At 45.9% G+C, this 14,583-nt stretch overlaps 2 protein-coding genes across 4 annotated transcripts; both read left to right on the top strand.

The window, feature by feature from the left end:
• Positions 1-436: 436 nt before the first annotated feature.
• Positions 437-4,928, top strand: LOC101776756. Of its 3 annotated transcripts, XM_012842934.3 has the most exons (6): positions 616-902; positions 982-1,033; positions 2,144-2,819; positions 3,062-3,415; positions 3,647-3,738; positions 4,061-4,928. In XM_012842934.3, the coding sequence occupies exons 3-6, from the start codon at positions 2,172-2,174 to the stop codon at positions 4,662-4,664; spliced, it is 1,698 nt and encodes a 565-aa protein (XP_012698388.1). In that variant the 5' UTR covers positions 616-902; positions 982-1,033; positions 2,144-2,171; the 3' UTR covers positions 4,665-4,928. The 3 variants fall into 3 exon arrangements, with proteins under 3 accessions (XP_004985479.1, XP_012698388.1, XP_004985477.1); XM_004985422.4 differs by lacking the exons at positions 616-902; positions 982-1,033 and adding an exon at positions 437-579; XM_004985420.4 differs by lacking the exon at positions 982-1,033 and having other exon boundaries at positions 618-902.
• Positions 4,929-10,672: 5,744 nt separating this feature from the next.
• Positions 10,673-13,776, top strand: LOC101770851 (probable flavin-containing monooxygenase 1). The gene is made up of 4 exons (XM_004987085.2): positions 10,673-11,534; positions 12,563-12,741; positions 12,985-13,337; positions 13,437-13,776. The coding sequence occupies exons 1-4, from the start codon at positions 10,805-10,807 to the stop codon at positions 13,774-13,776; spliced, it is 1,602 nt and encodes a 533-aa protein (XP_004987142.1). The 5' UTR covers positions 10,673-10,804.
• The last annotated feature ends 807 nt before the right edge of the window (positions 13,777-14,583 follow it).

The following is a 14,583-nucleotide window of genomic DNA, read 5'->3' as shown; positions in this document are numbered from 1 at the left end:
TTGTGACCCGGCACGTTGCAAACATGCGGGGATGAACTTGCCGGCTGGTCAACCTGCTGAGCACGCCGGGGCCGGGGGCCAAGCGGATAATGCTACGTGCGCCGACGGAAGCGTGCGTACACGACCGCACGAGCGCGCGTGGACGCCGCAGGGGAGGGGAGACTGGAGAGGGAGAGGCAGCCGAACCAGGCAACCAGCAAGGCCGCGGCGGCGTCAGGCCGAGCCGACGGGCCATCGGCCGCGACGCGGACCGGGCACCGGTTCTCCGGCTCGTGCCGTCGGGCGTCGCTGCCGCCACTCCCCAACTCCAACTCCAACTCCAACTCCAACTCGGCGTCGTGTTCTGTGTGCCAGAACGCTAGCTGGTGGGTTGGGTTGGGTTCGGCCGCCGGGGTGGGCCCCGCCGTGTCAGGGGCGGTTAGCGGCGGTTGGGCGCCCCGCGCCCGCTTCCTCGGCTGCTTATTATGCCGCCGCCCGCCTTGGGGAAAGGGAGTCAGGGAGACCAACCGCCGTTTGGGCTCCTCCTCCACCTCCACGTCGTCTTCTTCGCTTCCGCGTCGTCTTCGCGCGCCTCGAAAGGTACCGCGCGTCCCCTCCTCAGCCCCTCTCTTCTCTGATTCGCGCCCCCGCCCCCCGCAATTCCTTTCCTTGCTTTGCTTCCCCACCACCTGTTCGGCGAAACGCTGCAGCCGCGAAAAATAAAATCAAAACTCGCTTGCTGTTTCCTTGTCTGCTCTGCTTCCGCGGTTGTGTGGTTTATTCGATGCGGCGCTTCTCGTCCGCTGACGGAGAGAACAGAGCTCCTGCTTGATTGGAGCCGCGGCTGCTTGTTCCTGCTGTAGCCTGTAGGCGTCCTCCTGGTCCTTGCTCCTGACTCCTGAGCAAGGGCCTTTGCTGCACATGTAAGTTTGTTCGAACAACTAATTTGATGATTTTCTTGGCTACCTCCGCGTTCTTAATTTTAGTTTCTTCTCCCCGTAGCTTTTCAATTAACTTGGTAGTCTACAAGTGATGGACCTGTCAACAGAGAGGTGTAAGTTAGCTTTGGATTTTTATTATTTGCGTCCTTTCTTCAATATGACACCTAACCTCAAATTCTGACGGATGAAAAAGGCGGACTAGTTTTATGCGATTTTACTAACCCGATATATATCTCTTGTGGATGGGTTATTTTACCCTTCCGGGACCGACATTAATCGCATCTTCTGATGCATAAATTGATACAAAATTGTTCTGTTTTTAGTCTATTATCAAAGCAGAGTTGTTTGGCTCACGAGTCGACATTACTCTGACCTAGAAGTTTAAGGATTATTACTCAATTATTGTCCCGTCCAAAAAACGCCTGTTTCTTGGGTCTTGGTTTCTCTTTTCCTGAATTCTAAGCCAAGAAACCCATGAAGGACGGTTTACTCCTTCACAATCCCTTTGTTTGTGGGCTGAGACATGAGGGAATTGGGAAAGTTGGTGGTGTTTGTGTCTCCTCCCTGTTCATGGCCACCGAGATGGAGTTTTGCAAGAATGATTAGGTTGTCTTTTGGACTTTTGGTTGAGGGGGTCTACACCACTAATCTTTGCTGGAAAGCTAAGGAACATAGATACAGTCCCTTTTCCTTTTTCCTAATGCTTGCACTTATTCAGTAAGTACTTTCCTCCTGTAAACAGAAAATTGTTCTATTCTTTTTTATTATTTGGTAAGCTTATATTTTCAACAAATTTTACTTGCTATGTAAAAGGACATCAGTTGGTGCTGAACATCGTTGTAACTGAGTGTTTTGTTCTTTTCGTCTGTTTGGCTGTTGTTTCCTTGTGTTTCAATTATCTTGACATCTGGCCAAATTTGGACTTTGGATGTTATGGCTCCATGGTTAAATTGCATGCCCACATTGCTCCTTTATGTGTTTCTGAAGTTTTAACCAATCCATCTTTGTCCTTTTGTGCTTTAAAACTGCCAGACTTGTGTTTTTAAGATATTACTTTGCTGGAGCTTAAACGTCAATTCTCTAGCAATTATTTCTTTATACTGGGCCATCACCAGGAAGCCATTTCCCTAATGTTACTATAAATCCACATGGTCGATACAACATTTTCAGTAATATGGAGAATAATGCATATACAATTAACTTCCATTATTCTTCATTTTCAGAGAAAAGTAATAAGCTGGATCAAAGGTTATGGCGTCTCTTACTCCAGGGATACTATTAAAGGTTCTAAAAAATATTAACTCCGATGTGAAAGTATGTGGAGAATACCGGTCCATTCTTCTCCAAGTTATTAGCATAGTCCCTGCAATTACTGGCTCAGAACTTTGGCCGGACCATGGTTTCTTCATCAAAGTTTCAGATTCGTCGCACTCGACGTATGTTTCTTTGTCTAAGGAGGACAACGAACTCATCTTATCAAACAAACTACAACTTGGACAGTTTATATATGTTGAAAAGGTTCAGTCAAGTATCCCTGTTCCAGTTCTTGTTGGGGTCCGACCAGTTCCTGGAAGGAACCCTTGCATTGGAAACCCAAAGGATCTGATGCAAATGTCAACTCCCTCTGGGGTCATGGAAGCACTGGATCATCAACGGAAGACTTCCAAGTCAGCTGATCTGTCTGAAAGTGAAAAGGAAAATTTGCAGAGGAAGGTAGTTATCAAAGAGCAGAAGTCAGTTGTTGCTTCCCGATACATGCTTGGAGTATCAAGCAACAATGGGAAAATTACAAATCTAAACTCTAGCATTGATAGTGACAAAAGTAATGGAGGAAGTAGCGTATGTGAATCAAATCAAAAATCAGTTGCCCCGAAAGTCAGACAGGAGGCCAAACCTAAGGTATGCTTAAGCTTGTAGCTTTAATTGAAGCAAGTTGATGTTTACAAAATTATGACCCTCATATCTTGGTTTTGAAGATTCCTACAAACATCAGTAATTCAAGTCGAAAAATCCTGTCTAATATGATTTTCAGAAGTAACTGATATATGAGCTCTTGTATGAACAAAGCTTTGAAGTAAAAAAAACTTCTCTCATTATCTTTTGAAAAGGGTAAAAAACCAATGGTTGATGATTACTTGCAGGAACGGCCAAATAATACATCTCCTAGCAATGCTAAGTTAGTTTCCACAAAACAAGAAATTAACAAGGACGCACACAAGAATAGTGGCACTTCACCTAGTTCCAATGGTTCTGCTGTAGTGAAGAAGCAAATGCCAAAGGAGAGCAAAAAGGAATCTGCAACCGAAAGAAGATCACCACCAAAGCTTTATAGGAGTTCACCAACACCAGTGAGGACTTCACCAACAAATCTCAGTTCGCCAGCAAAGCAGAATGGAAACTCTGGTCCAGTTCCTTCAGTATCTAGTGTTAAACGAAGAGTTACAGAAGCTATCTCCTGGGACTCCCTCCCAACAAGCCTAATCAAATCAGGAAAGGTATGCGTCATGTCATTTGGTAATTTTATGCTTGTATCGCGTGTGAAGTTCTTATGACTTGGAAAATGTGTTCTCTATGTGTTCTCTGTTCTGCATAATTTGCACACATGTGTATTGAAAGCCATTATCTTGAACCATTCATTGTATATGCAGAAAGATACTTGGTTATAAGTTAAACTTTACTAAATTGTCTTACACAGTTACACCACCTTGTTTTTTTTTTGTGAATAGGCTGTTGTCAGGAGGAAGAATATTGCTCTTATTGTAGCAGCTGAGGCTCAAAGGGAGGCTGCAGCAGCTGCATATCTTGTAAAAGGCCTTGGGTAAGTAGTTTTATTGATTATAATAGTAAGTTTAGTTGCATAAGTTGGGAACGACATTCCAAATTGATGAACTTGAGATGTTTGTGTGTTATGCCAGAAGCACCTTTCTACTGCAATTCAATGAAATCTGATGAAACTAGAATACTCTGAGCAGAATAACTGAATAGTACAGAAATATAGGAATACCAGTGATCTTGATTCCTTCTGTGAAACACATGGTTTATTCTTTCTTTTACAAATCTTTTTTTCTTTGAGGGACCCGCATGCTTTCCTTTGGATCATGAACCTACGGATAAATCTAATCTCGTGTGTGCTTTTACAGTATTTTTGCTGAGATAAGGGAATCTTCTGAAGTGGATCCACATGCTGCAATTACCAAGTTCTTTCAGCTACACCGGCTTATAGTTCAGCAAAGTGCTGTCTGGAAAGCTTACTCCCCAGAGCCTGGCAAAGAATCTCGGTCAGAGAAGGAGAAACCATTAAGAAAAGTTTCTGCCTCTCAGAATAAAGCTGCTCTATGCAACACAACAAAGAATTCCGAAGATGCTCGGACAAGTGAAAAGATGGAATGGGCCCAAGATGATGGCTTCAAGGAGATCTGCAGGTCATGGGTTGCTCTGAAAAAGGAATCGCAGTCATGGTTCCTGAGCTTCCTGGAGGATGCCCTTGAATCAGGATTCAAGTTTGAGGATCAAACCAAGAACACCAGGGAGCGCTTGCGAGGACAATCCAAGGGTGGGGATGGGAGGATCGCCGTCCGGCTGTCGCAGCTCAAGGAAACAAGCAACTGGCTCGATCAGTTGCAGGACGAGGCCGTTAATCCGGAGAATGGTTTAGTCGAAACCATTGAGCAGCTGAAGCAGAAGGTGTACAAGTGCTTGCTCGGAACAGTTGAAACCGCGGCATCCGCACTGGAAGGAAGGTAGCACACGAGAGAAATGACCACACCAGTGAAGAAGGGCGATTAAGTTATTGCAGTTATACAACATCACGTAGGCGGTGAAGAACCGAAGATGATGGAGAGGTGTAAATAGCCGGGTTGCTGATTTTAAGTTATGAATTAATTAATTTTTTCGGCATTTTCCCTAATGTTGCGTACGTGTGAAATGGCGAATTATTGGCGATTGATGCCTCGATCTTCAAAATACTGTGTGTTCATCACAAATGGTTGAATCTTTTTACATTTTGCATGGATTGGTGTCCGTTTGGCCTGCAGTCAGTTGGTGCCATGCCTATTTTCGAGCTGGCCTGCTGAGTTTATTAGACGCAGCAAAACATAATCAGTCGGCTTATATGTCCACGTCGCAGTAGATAGAGTGAGACAGCATATGTCGCAGTAGGTAGTGAGACACAACATGTGGTAGACGCTTGGATGAGATTCAGAGACAAGCAATCGGACCTGCTTATCTACCTGCGAATCACTGTTACCGTCCGGGGCGTTACTCTCTCCGTATCAAAATCCTTTTGTCTTTTCTAGATGCATAGATATTATTATGTATTTAGATATAAGTATATTTAAATGCATAATAAAATTTATGAATTTAGAAAAACTAAAATGATGAAAGGAGTAGATTCGTACTTATCTAAACATAATATATACAATATATACATTTAGATGCATAGCAAAATTATAAATTTTAAAAAAATCAAAATAATTAATAATTTGGGACGCGGGGAAGGAAGTAGTAGCAACACTGCAACAAGGCGATTATTACTTGGTGGGTAAGGCGAGCCCATTCTTTTGGGCGGTCACCACGGGCCGGGATGGCCTGGGTGCTACTGGGCCTTGCACACACACGTCGCTACCGCCGGCCGGCCGATTACGTAAGGCGCTGCTGGGCTTCGGTGGAGCGGCGACGGCGGCCAAACGTGGGCTCGGTTGCACGAGAGCCCAGAGCAAAGTCATCCGTCTGCGTCGGAGGAAAGAGCTCCGAACAATCGAACCGGCGCCGGCGCGCCGCAAAGCCCAAGGAAGCAAGTAAAAGCAACACGAGTAGGCCGCGCCGCGGCGGCGGCGGCGGCGGTCACATGGCATGTACGGCAAGCTGGAAATCCTAGAAATCTTTGGAACCGCCTTGGCAATTGACGCAGCGCTCGATGACGAAGATGATGGGCGTTTCAACTTATAATCGGCTGAAAAGCTGAAACGGCTAATTTGTTATGAGAGGAAAATACTATTTGGTGGTTGATAAGCTGGCTGAATAAACTAAAGCGAACCGATGCGCTCAAATCCAAGCCGGTCAGGTCAAACCGTGGACTCGACGGTGTACTGCCATGTTGACGCGTGCATCATGCAACATATCCACCGCCCGCCGGCCGGCGGGCCAAAACCTGCGACGACCGCCGGACCACCGCCGCGGCAGCCAGCCAAGATCTAGCTAGCCAGGGTGGTGGATGCACTGGCGACTGGCACGGGAAGACCTGTGTATCTCAGGGCTCGATCTCGTGGCGCACGGATACGGCGGATGGCCGACCGGCAGGTCGCCGCTGAGCAATTGCCGTGCGCGTGCCCCGAAGCCGGATCCGGCTACAAAACATCGCGACGCCTCGCATCGGTCGTCTTCACCGAATGCGCATTCGAATCTGAACTACCAGATCCATCGACCACTTTTCATTTGGAATGAATGAATGATCAGATCACCGCATGAGCTCTCTGATCGAGGAAGCTTCGCAGATGCAAGGACATGGATTTGTCCTTTTCCTATCTTGATTCCGTGGCCTGCTACCGAGAGTAGTGTATGCATGTACAAGTAAATGTAAGAGTATATACACGGTACATGTACGCTTCTTTCTTCTTCGGAACATAAATGTACTATAGTACTGTACTTTTTTTGGGTAAAATAAATGTACTACTAATTTTTTTAGAGTAAAATGTACTACTAATACTTTTGCACGGGGGTGCATGGGCCTAAATAGGGTAAGGTTATGGGCCTAAGTTACGTATTCTCCACCCTCAGCCCAGCAGTATCTTTTTTCCTCTAGTGGCGTAGAATACTACAACTCCTACCATCATCTTCCCTTTCCCCTTCCTTTTCTTAAATCTTAATCAGAGATACCATGATACTAAGCACAAAGTTACAAACTATACCAAATGAAATACCAAGCATTGTCACCAACTGAGCATAACATGGCGGCAGGCATGCTCTGACGTCTAACCTGCATCCAAAGTCGTCTACACCAAGTCAACAGCACATGGCCGGCAACGCAAGTTTACACGTATACGTACCATGGATACGCAACAATCATGGAGAGCATATATACGGCCTATCAAACTATATACACAAGTGGATTTGCAAGTACCAAAACAATAGTGCGCATTTCGCAAATAACCACTAGCTTAGCTCGGTCCATGGACATTATTGCCACACACACTGGAGAGGCTGCTGAATCTTGGTCAAGCCAGGCTACCAAGTACTCCTACCAACCAGAGGCAAACCACACAGATACTTGACCGGTTGACGGCCTCAAACTCTCGAAAAACCTTGGGCGTAACATAGAGCTGTTTCGATCGGCCCTGTACATAGTTTATTGCAAAAATGGTAAACACCTTATTTCTATCATATGAAGGCCAGTCATGGACTCTGGATTGTAACTTCTGCAGAATGTCGGCTTGGACTGCCAAATTTAAAATGGTAACCACCTTTATTCATTAGTTGAGTGATTAGAGTACACATCTTCAGACAAAGCAAAAGTACTAGGAAATGTCGAAGAAAAACGGAACGCAGCGTACACATGTGGTATTAGTCAGTCGCAAGTACTTTTACTTGATCCACGTTGAGTCTTAGCATATCTGTCTTTCGTGTGTTCGTTCCCTTTCTACGGTCCAAGGGTCCAGTATGGTCTGTAAGACTTCGTTCAAAGTTTTCTACCGAATTCATGCAGCACGTCATTGTTCAATGTTCCAAGCTGAAAAATCACAAGCTAAGCTAGATAAAATACTAATATCCATGGATGCATGTTCTAGCCTTTTGGATCATCGATCTGTACTCTTTAGAATTTTAGATATGTCAGTTGAATGAATCTTGACGAATGACGAGTATGGCATTTGCATGCATGGAGAATTCAATGCAGAAAGCTCTCTATATTTACTCTGCATGATGCATAGAAGCCTCGCAAAAAAGAAAGAATTAGGCTGATGTATAGAAGAAATGTGAGCGAAATTCGCACGCCAAGTTCAGTGGTAATTCACCGAGATTTAACTAGTGCAAGCCCACCAATCGATTTGCTTATATGAGCAGTCAAAGAGTGCATGCAGCTTATTGCATAGTGCATACGCATGCACGATTTGCATTTGTTTATGTTAAAATCAATGTCTGTACGCTCGCTCGTCTGTTGAAATTCAATGGTCAATTTGAATTTCAACAAGGGCTAGTAACACATAATACCCTATTCTCTCTAGAACTACTTGAGAGTACTCTGAATTTCCGCGAGTATAGGTTGTTTTCTAGCTAACGATCCAAGAACTGTGACCGGCTCTACCTACGAATAGGACAAATTAACTCATTTTCTGCACGTGCGTGCGTATGCAACGATGCACACACGTCTAACTCGTTTCTTGGGAAAATGGCACGAAAATTGGTTCAAACTTCGTGGCAAATGTATGGAATCCGGAGTACAGTGTACAAGTATGCTCCATCATTAGTGTACCAAATATGCTCGATTATTAATTTTTTATACTAATCCGTACAATATATGCATACCTAACCTCTGCATGCATTCTGCAGGCTTCCATGTAGAGATGTGTGTCGTGACCAATGGAAAAGGGCCATGTGGAGGATGTTTTTTGGTGTCAGACTGTCAGTCATGCATGTGGCCCAAGATACCATATGCTAGCTACTGTTATCAATGCATGTATCTACAAATAAAGGCATCAGATTAGGGATACATGTAGCCCGGATGCATGCATGATTAGGTTATATGGTCTACGGCTCTACGCAGAGGTCAAACCTAAAAAAAAAGATCTCCTGATTAGAATCAGGGTCTTCAATGGAAGTTGAGACGAAATATACATTTTGCTACGTGTTGCTGTTGATGATGATCAACCTACTACTTAATATTCTTTGTACTGTCAGTTACGCTGGGTACGGTGTGCATGTTCAAGGTCAGCGCTAAGGCTAGTCTTTGGTTTCCTGAGTTCATAAGTGCGCGTACATACACACTGTACGTATGTAGGTGGACCAGCAATGATGCCCCAATCATAAAACAGAAATATTAAGCGTTAATTTAATAACCGTACGTACAAATTTGTAATCGAGGTTCATTAAGGAGTGTTTGGATACGAGCTACTAAACTTTAGGAGGGTCACATCGGATGTTCGGACGCTAATTAGGAGGACTAAACATGAGCTAATTATAAAACTAACTGCAGAACCCCTATACTAATTCGCGAGATGAATCTATTAAGCCTAATTAATCCATCATTAGCAAATGGTTACTGTAGCACCATATTATCAAATCATGGACTAATTAGGCTTAATAGATTCGTCTCGCGAATTAGACTCCATCTGTGCAATTAGTTTTGTAATTAGACTATATTTAATACTCCTAATTAGTATCAAACATCCGATGTGATAGGTACTAAAGTTTAGGAGTGTGTTACCAAACACCCCCTTAGAATTGGGAGATGCATGACAGGGACTACTGTTGCTTTCCTTGTCTGAAAAAGTGTGAAAGAGCCAACTATATCTTCTTTTGAACGAATCCCAAAATATGATATGAAATTGGTTCAAATAATTGGACCACATTATCATTTATTTCTTGCTGAAAACTATAAGCTATTTTTTCATCACAAAAAAATGAAGTAATCGTGGTCACAAACAGCACTGTAAGGAGCAAATTGATTAAATATAGCTTTTTTCCCTAAATAACATCACAAGGCAGGATATATGTACCCTCCTTTTCAAAAATTAAGGTGTTTTTGGTTTATCTCAGTTATTTTTTAAAAAATATATACTAACATTATTTCAAATACCAAGTAATACATTGTCAATAAATATGGTGGATTTAACGAAACTAATTTGACGTTGGTGTATATATTTACATCAGCTTGCTCACCTTGGAACGGAAGGAGTACGTACAAAAGCGAAATGAAAACAATGGGAATGCTTCTTTGTCTAGAAGTAAATAATGGGAATGTTTCTCAGGCAGCTGGCAGCATTACTTGGTTTGTAGCTTCCATACCGCGCGCGGTACACAAGTATAGGATAGTCTGCATGCACATCAGCTGCAAGCCGGTGATGTCGACTGCAGGCCATAGCGGCCGGAGCAAAGGACAAGAAAGCAAGGATGCATGACGGTCTATTTCACGAGGGGACAAACAAGATATAGCCACAGGCTTGCAGCCAAAAATGCCCCAGCATGTAGTATTGCTACTGCCTCCTTTTTTTCTCCGGTCCAAAGCTACGTTCAAGTTCTCTCGAGATCAGGAATGGCCCTGCCTTGAACAAGGAAGAGGTCATCGTTCCCGTGTCAGATTCATGAATCCACCATGCTCTAAAAGAAACCAGTAAAAATATGACTAGGTCTGATCCGCTGCCCCCCGGCCCGGATGAAAACGACATGACCAGTCTACTACCGTATATACCTTGTATTACATTATTTTATTATTAAGATTAATTTTATCAACCAATAAAAAAAGTTAAGGTGAAATTAACAAGAGTATTTCAGTTTTCCAGAGTCGGTGCATGTATATGCATGGGTGTCTAATTGTTGGTGATGTGCATGCATGCCCCATTCCCACTTGTTCAGTTTTTCTATGCGTTTTTTCTCTCGCAGTGTTTCCCTCCGTTTTCTATGATACGTTATGGAAGCTCACATGTTGATGAGACCCTGAAACCCTCCGGCTTCAGCTCTCTAGCGTGGCACAGCGCCTATAAATACATGCCCCGCCACCCACACAGCCATAGCTTACAAAGCCCTAGCAGCTACTACACAGCTCTCTGATCCCTCAGCCTCCTCCGATCCATCACCATCGTCGACGCACACTAGCAGCTAGCTCCACGCGCCGTGCTCGCTCGCAACCCCACCAACTACTCAACAGGCACCACACTTCGCGCTCACCGTACCTCATGGCGGCGGCGGCGGCGGTGACGCAGGAGGCGCGAAGGACGACGAGGCAGGCCGTGCCGGCGTCGTCTCGGGTGGCGATCATCGGCGGCGGCATCAGCGGGCTTGCCGCGGCGAAGCAGCTGGCGGCGCACGACCCGGTGGTGTTCGAGGCGACGGCGTCGGTGGGCGGGGTGTGGAAGCACTGCGCGTACCGGTCGACCCGTCTGCAGACGCCGCGCCCCGACTACGAGTTCTCCGACTACCCGTGGCGCAACCGCGAGGACCCAACGTTCCCGACGCACGCCGAGATCGTGGAGTACCTCGAGGGCTACGCCGACGCGTTCGGCCTCTGGCGCTACATCGCTCTCGGCGCCAAGGTCGTGGACGTCAAGTTCCTCGGCGGCCGCGCCGCCGGCTTCACCGAGCTCTGGAGCGGCACCGGCGAGCCGCTCCAGGGCAAGCCCATGTGGGAGATCGGCGTCGCCACCGCCGGCTCCGACGACGTTCGGTACTACCAGTTCGAGTTCGTGGTGATGTGCGCCGGCAAGTACGGCGACGTGCCGCGGATGCCGGTGTTCCCGCCGGGCAGGGGGCCGGAGGTGTTCCGGGGTCAGGTGATGCACTCCCTCGACTACTGCAAACTCACCGAGGAGGAGACCGTGGAGCTCATGAGGGGGAAGAAGGTGGTCGTCGTCGGGTACAAGAAGAGCGCCATCGATCTAGCGCTTGAATGCGCTGAGGCCAACCAAGGTACACTGCTCGATCAACTACACGACAACATATTAATTACTTATTACTCCTTCCGTTTCCAAATTGTAAGTCAATCTTGGAGAGTCAAAGCATATCAAGTTTGACCAAAATTATAGAGAAAAATATAAAAATTTATGACATCAAATAGATATACTATGAAAATATAATTGATAAAGAATCTAATGATACTTAGTTGACATTATAAATATTATTATATTATCATATAAATTTGGTCAAACTTAAGATACTTTGACTCTCCAAGATTCTTAGAATGACTTACAATTTGAAACGGAGGGAGTACTTGCACCGCAAAATAGTAATTATATTCGTAATTTCAGCGAACAACAAGCTAGCTGAGTATTACATGCATGCTAGTAAATTGTTACAATAATTAATTTATTTGAATAATTGTACAAGAAAAACTAAGAGTGGTGCATGCAATAATCAACTAGCTAATCACGCGGCATTTATCAATCAAGGAAACGATAGAAAAAGAACATGCCAAGCAAGTTCACACACAAGTGCCAATCAACTACTGATAAGCGTATGACTAACTACTAACCCATCCAGAATAAAAATAAAGAAACATTCGATGAACAAGTAAGACGACCGTTATGTCTGTATGAGGAGGCTGTGACAGCAACGTGCATGTGGCCACCCGAATTGGGAGACCCGATCCAGTCCCAGAAAAGGTCACTCTTGTCATGGTCCGTCGTACACTCCATCTAGACTCTGCAGCTCTCCTACTCCTACAGGTTCAAAGTACACTGGACGCAACACGTACGCAGCTTTTGACTTTTCAGCCTCCGATCCCCCGGATTTGTCATACGCTTGCACTGCACGTACCACTTGATCTAGCTTTAATCCTGTTTCCTCAAAAGCGTGCGTCCATCACTCTAACGTTTTGACTGCACAATCACTTTTCTCTGGAGGATATAATCTATCATGGTCTAATTTCAACTGCTCCTGACCAAATGGTACTATTGGTAATCTTGATCGCCAGGTAAACTAATGTTTTTGAGTTGCAGGTGAGGGAGGCGAGGCGTGCACGATGCTGGTGAGGACCCTGCACTGGGTGGTGCCGTCCTACTCCATCTGGGGCCTGCCCTTCTTCCTCTTCTACTCCACCCGCCTGTCCCAGTTCCTCTACGAGCGCCCCGGCCAGGGAATCCTCCGCTCCATGCTCTGCCGCCTCATGGCCCCGCTGGTATGGACACTGATGAACATGTGTGCATGCTCGAGACGACGTGTAGTGTATTTGCTGCTGGCATCTGGCCATCTATCACCATGTATAGCTTGTCACCATCATCACGCAGCAGGCACGAGCAACAGATTATCAGATCTGGTGTAATTGCAACTGGCGTGGGGCATGCATCAACTTTGAATGCATGTCTGATGGCGTTGTCTGATTTGTCTCTTCTTCCATGGGCTGTGATGTTGATGTGTGCAGAGGGCGGGCGTGTCCAAGTTCATCGAGTCCTACTTGGCGTGGAAGCTCCCGCTGGACAAGTACGGGCTCCGGCCGAACCACCCCTTCGTGGAGGACTACGCCTCCTGCCAGATGGCCATCCTCCCCGACGGCTTCTTCGACATGGCCGACCGCGACATGATCCGCTTCAAGAGGGCCCCGGGCGGCTGGTGCTTCTCCCGCGACGGCGTCCTCCTCGACGACGGCACCGAGGTGAAGGCCGACCTCGTCTTCCTCGCCACCGGCTTCGAGGGCAAGGACAAGCTCCGCGCCGTCCTGCCCCAGCCCTTCCGCGGCCTCGTCGTCGACAAGTCCGGCATGATGCCGCTCTATCGGTGCGTGTGTTCACGATTGCACTGATTGATCGATCCATGAATATATTGCATTTTCTGATGACTGATCGATGGATGAACAATCAATGCTGATGCATGCAGCGGCACGATCCACCCTCTGATCCCGAACATGGCGTTCGTCGGGTACGTGGAGAGCGTGTCCAACCTGCACACGTCGGAGCTCCGGTGCCGCTGGCTGGCGGGCCTGCTCGACGGCCGGTTCGCGCTGCCGAGCGTGGAGGACATGGTGCGGCACGTCGACGGCGAGGCGGAGGCCATGCGCCGCACCACGCGCTTCTACCGCCGCCACTGCATATCAACCTACAGCATCCACGACAGCGACGCCATGTGCGCTGACCTCGGCACCAGGGTGCTCCGCAAGGGCAACTTGCTCGCAGAACTCTTCGCGCCCTACAACAACCAGGACTACAAGGAGGAATGAGTTGAACCCATTCCGATGACGACGACGATGACCCCTGCCACACATTAATTAATTCAACTCCATATACTTATACTCTTTAATTTATTATTTAAAGTTGTTGTATACCTAATGTACGTGTGAGCTTATTAGTAGCTTAATAAGATTCGTTATTTGTTTATACTAGTATATATGATATGATTACAAAAGTTAAGGACTGTAGTAGCTAATAATGATCAGGAGAAGATTAGGTCATGGTCGTGTCATGTGAACCCAGGAGGAGTTTGGTAGAGGACTTTGATCGAGGTCTCGTCTCGCTCACGACCGCGAGATCTCCGGGGGAGAAGCAGCAGCCAGGACCATATGGAACGAGGTGGTAGCTAGGTCCCCGGCTGAATGCTTCTTGCACCAATACAGTTTTTTCATTCCTGCCCCTGTAATACATTCTTTTTGTAATGTAACAATATGTTCTGGAATATAAACACGCAATAAATGATTTCTAGTCCATTCTGCCGGTATATGTATATAACCGAGTGTAAAACTGATCGATCAGCCGTACTCACGATCAAGAGCGGCCTGAACCCTCACATAATTAATTTATCAGAAGTCGAATTAAATTGTTGTTATTTATTGCTCTTATCTTTATTTATGTTCATGTTTATAGTTGGTGGTATAAACTTATACTTAGTAATTACTAATAAAACTTGACCAACCAATTAAAATTCTGAATTGCTATTAAACCATAGCCTACCCTTGAATGACCTTACTGAGTAATAAGTGTACTCACCCTTGCTAAAATCGTTGCTCAGAACAAGTCAACTTTGAGGAGGT

The sequence above is a fragment of the Setaria italica genome, chromosome IX (assembly GCF_000263155.2).
Source record: "Setaria italica strain Yugu1 chromosome IX, Setaria_italica_v2.0, whole genome shotgun sequence".
NCBI lineage: Eukaryota > Viridiplantae > Streptophyta > Magnoliopsida > Poales > Poaceae > Setaria > Setaria italica.
This window is presented reverse-complemented; position numbering and strand designations above follow the sequence as displayed.

What these genes read in the sequence shown, in the direction of transcription:
- LOC101776756 (XM_004985422.4), top strand. Translation starts at nt 2,172, where the DNA reads ATGGCGTCTCTTACTCCAGGGATACTATTAAAGGTTCTAAAAAATATT. An exon ending in GACAGGAGGCCAAACCTAAG is followed by an intron (nt 2,820 to 3,061) that starts GTATGCTTAAGC and finishes GATTACTTGCAG; the next exon opens with GAACGGCCAAATAATACATC. An exon ending in TATCTTGTAAAAGGCCTTGG is followed by an intron (nt 3,739 to 4,060) that starts GTAAGTAGTTTT and finishes GTGCTTTTACAG; the next exon opens with TATTTTTGCTGAGATAAGGG.
- LOC101770851 (XM_004987085.2), top strand. Translation starts at nt 10,805, where the DNA reads ATGGCGGCGGCGGCGGCGGTGACGCAGGAGGCGCGAAGGACGACGAGG. An exon ending in ATGCGCTGAGGCCAACCAAG is followed by an intron (nt 11,535 to 12,562) that starts GTACACTGCTCG and finishes TTTGAGTTGCAG; the next exon opens with GTGAGGGAGGCGAGGCGTGC. An exon ending in GCCGCCTCATGGCCCCGCTG is followed by an intron (nt 12,742 to 12,984) that starts GTATGGACACTG and finishes TGATGTGTGCAG; the next exon opens with AGGGCGGGCGTGTCCAAGTT.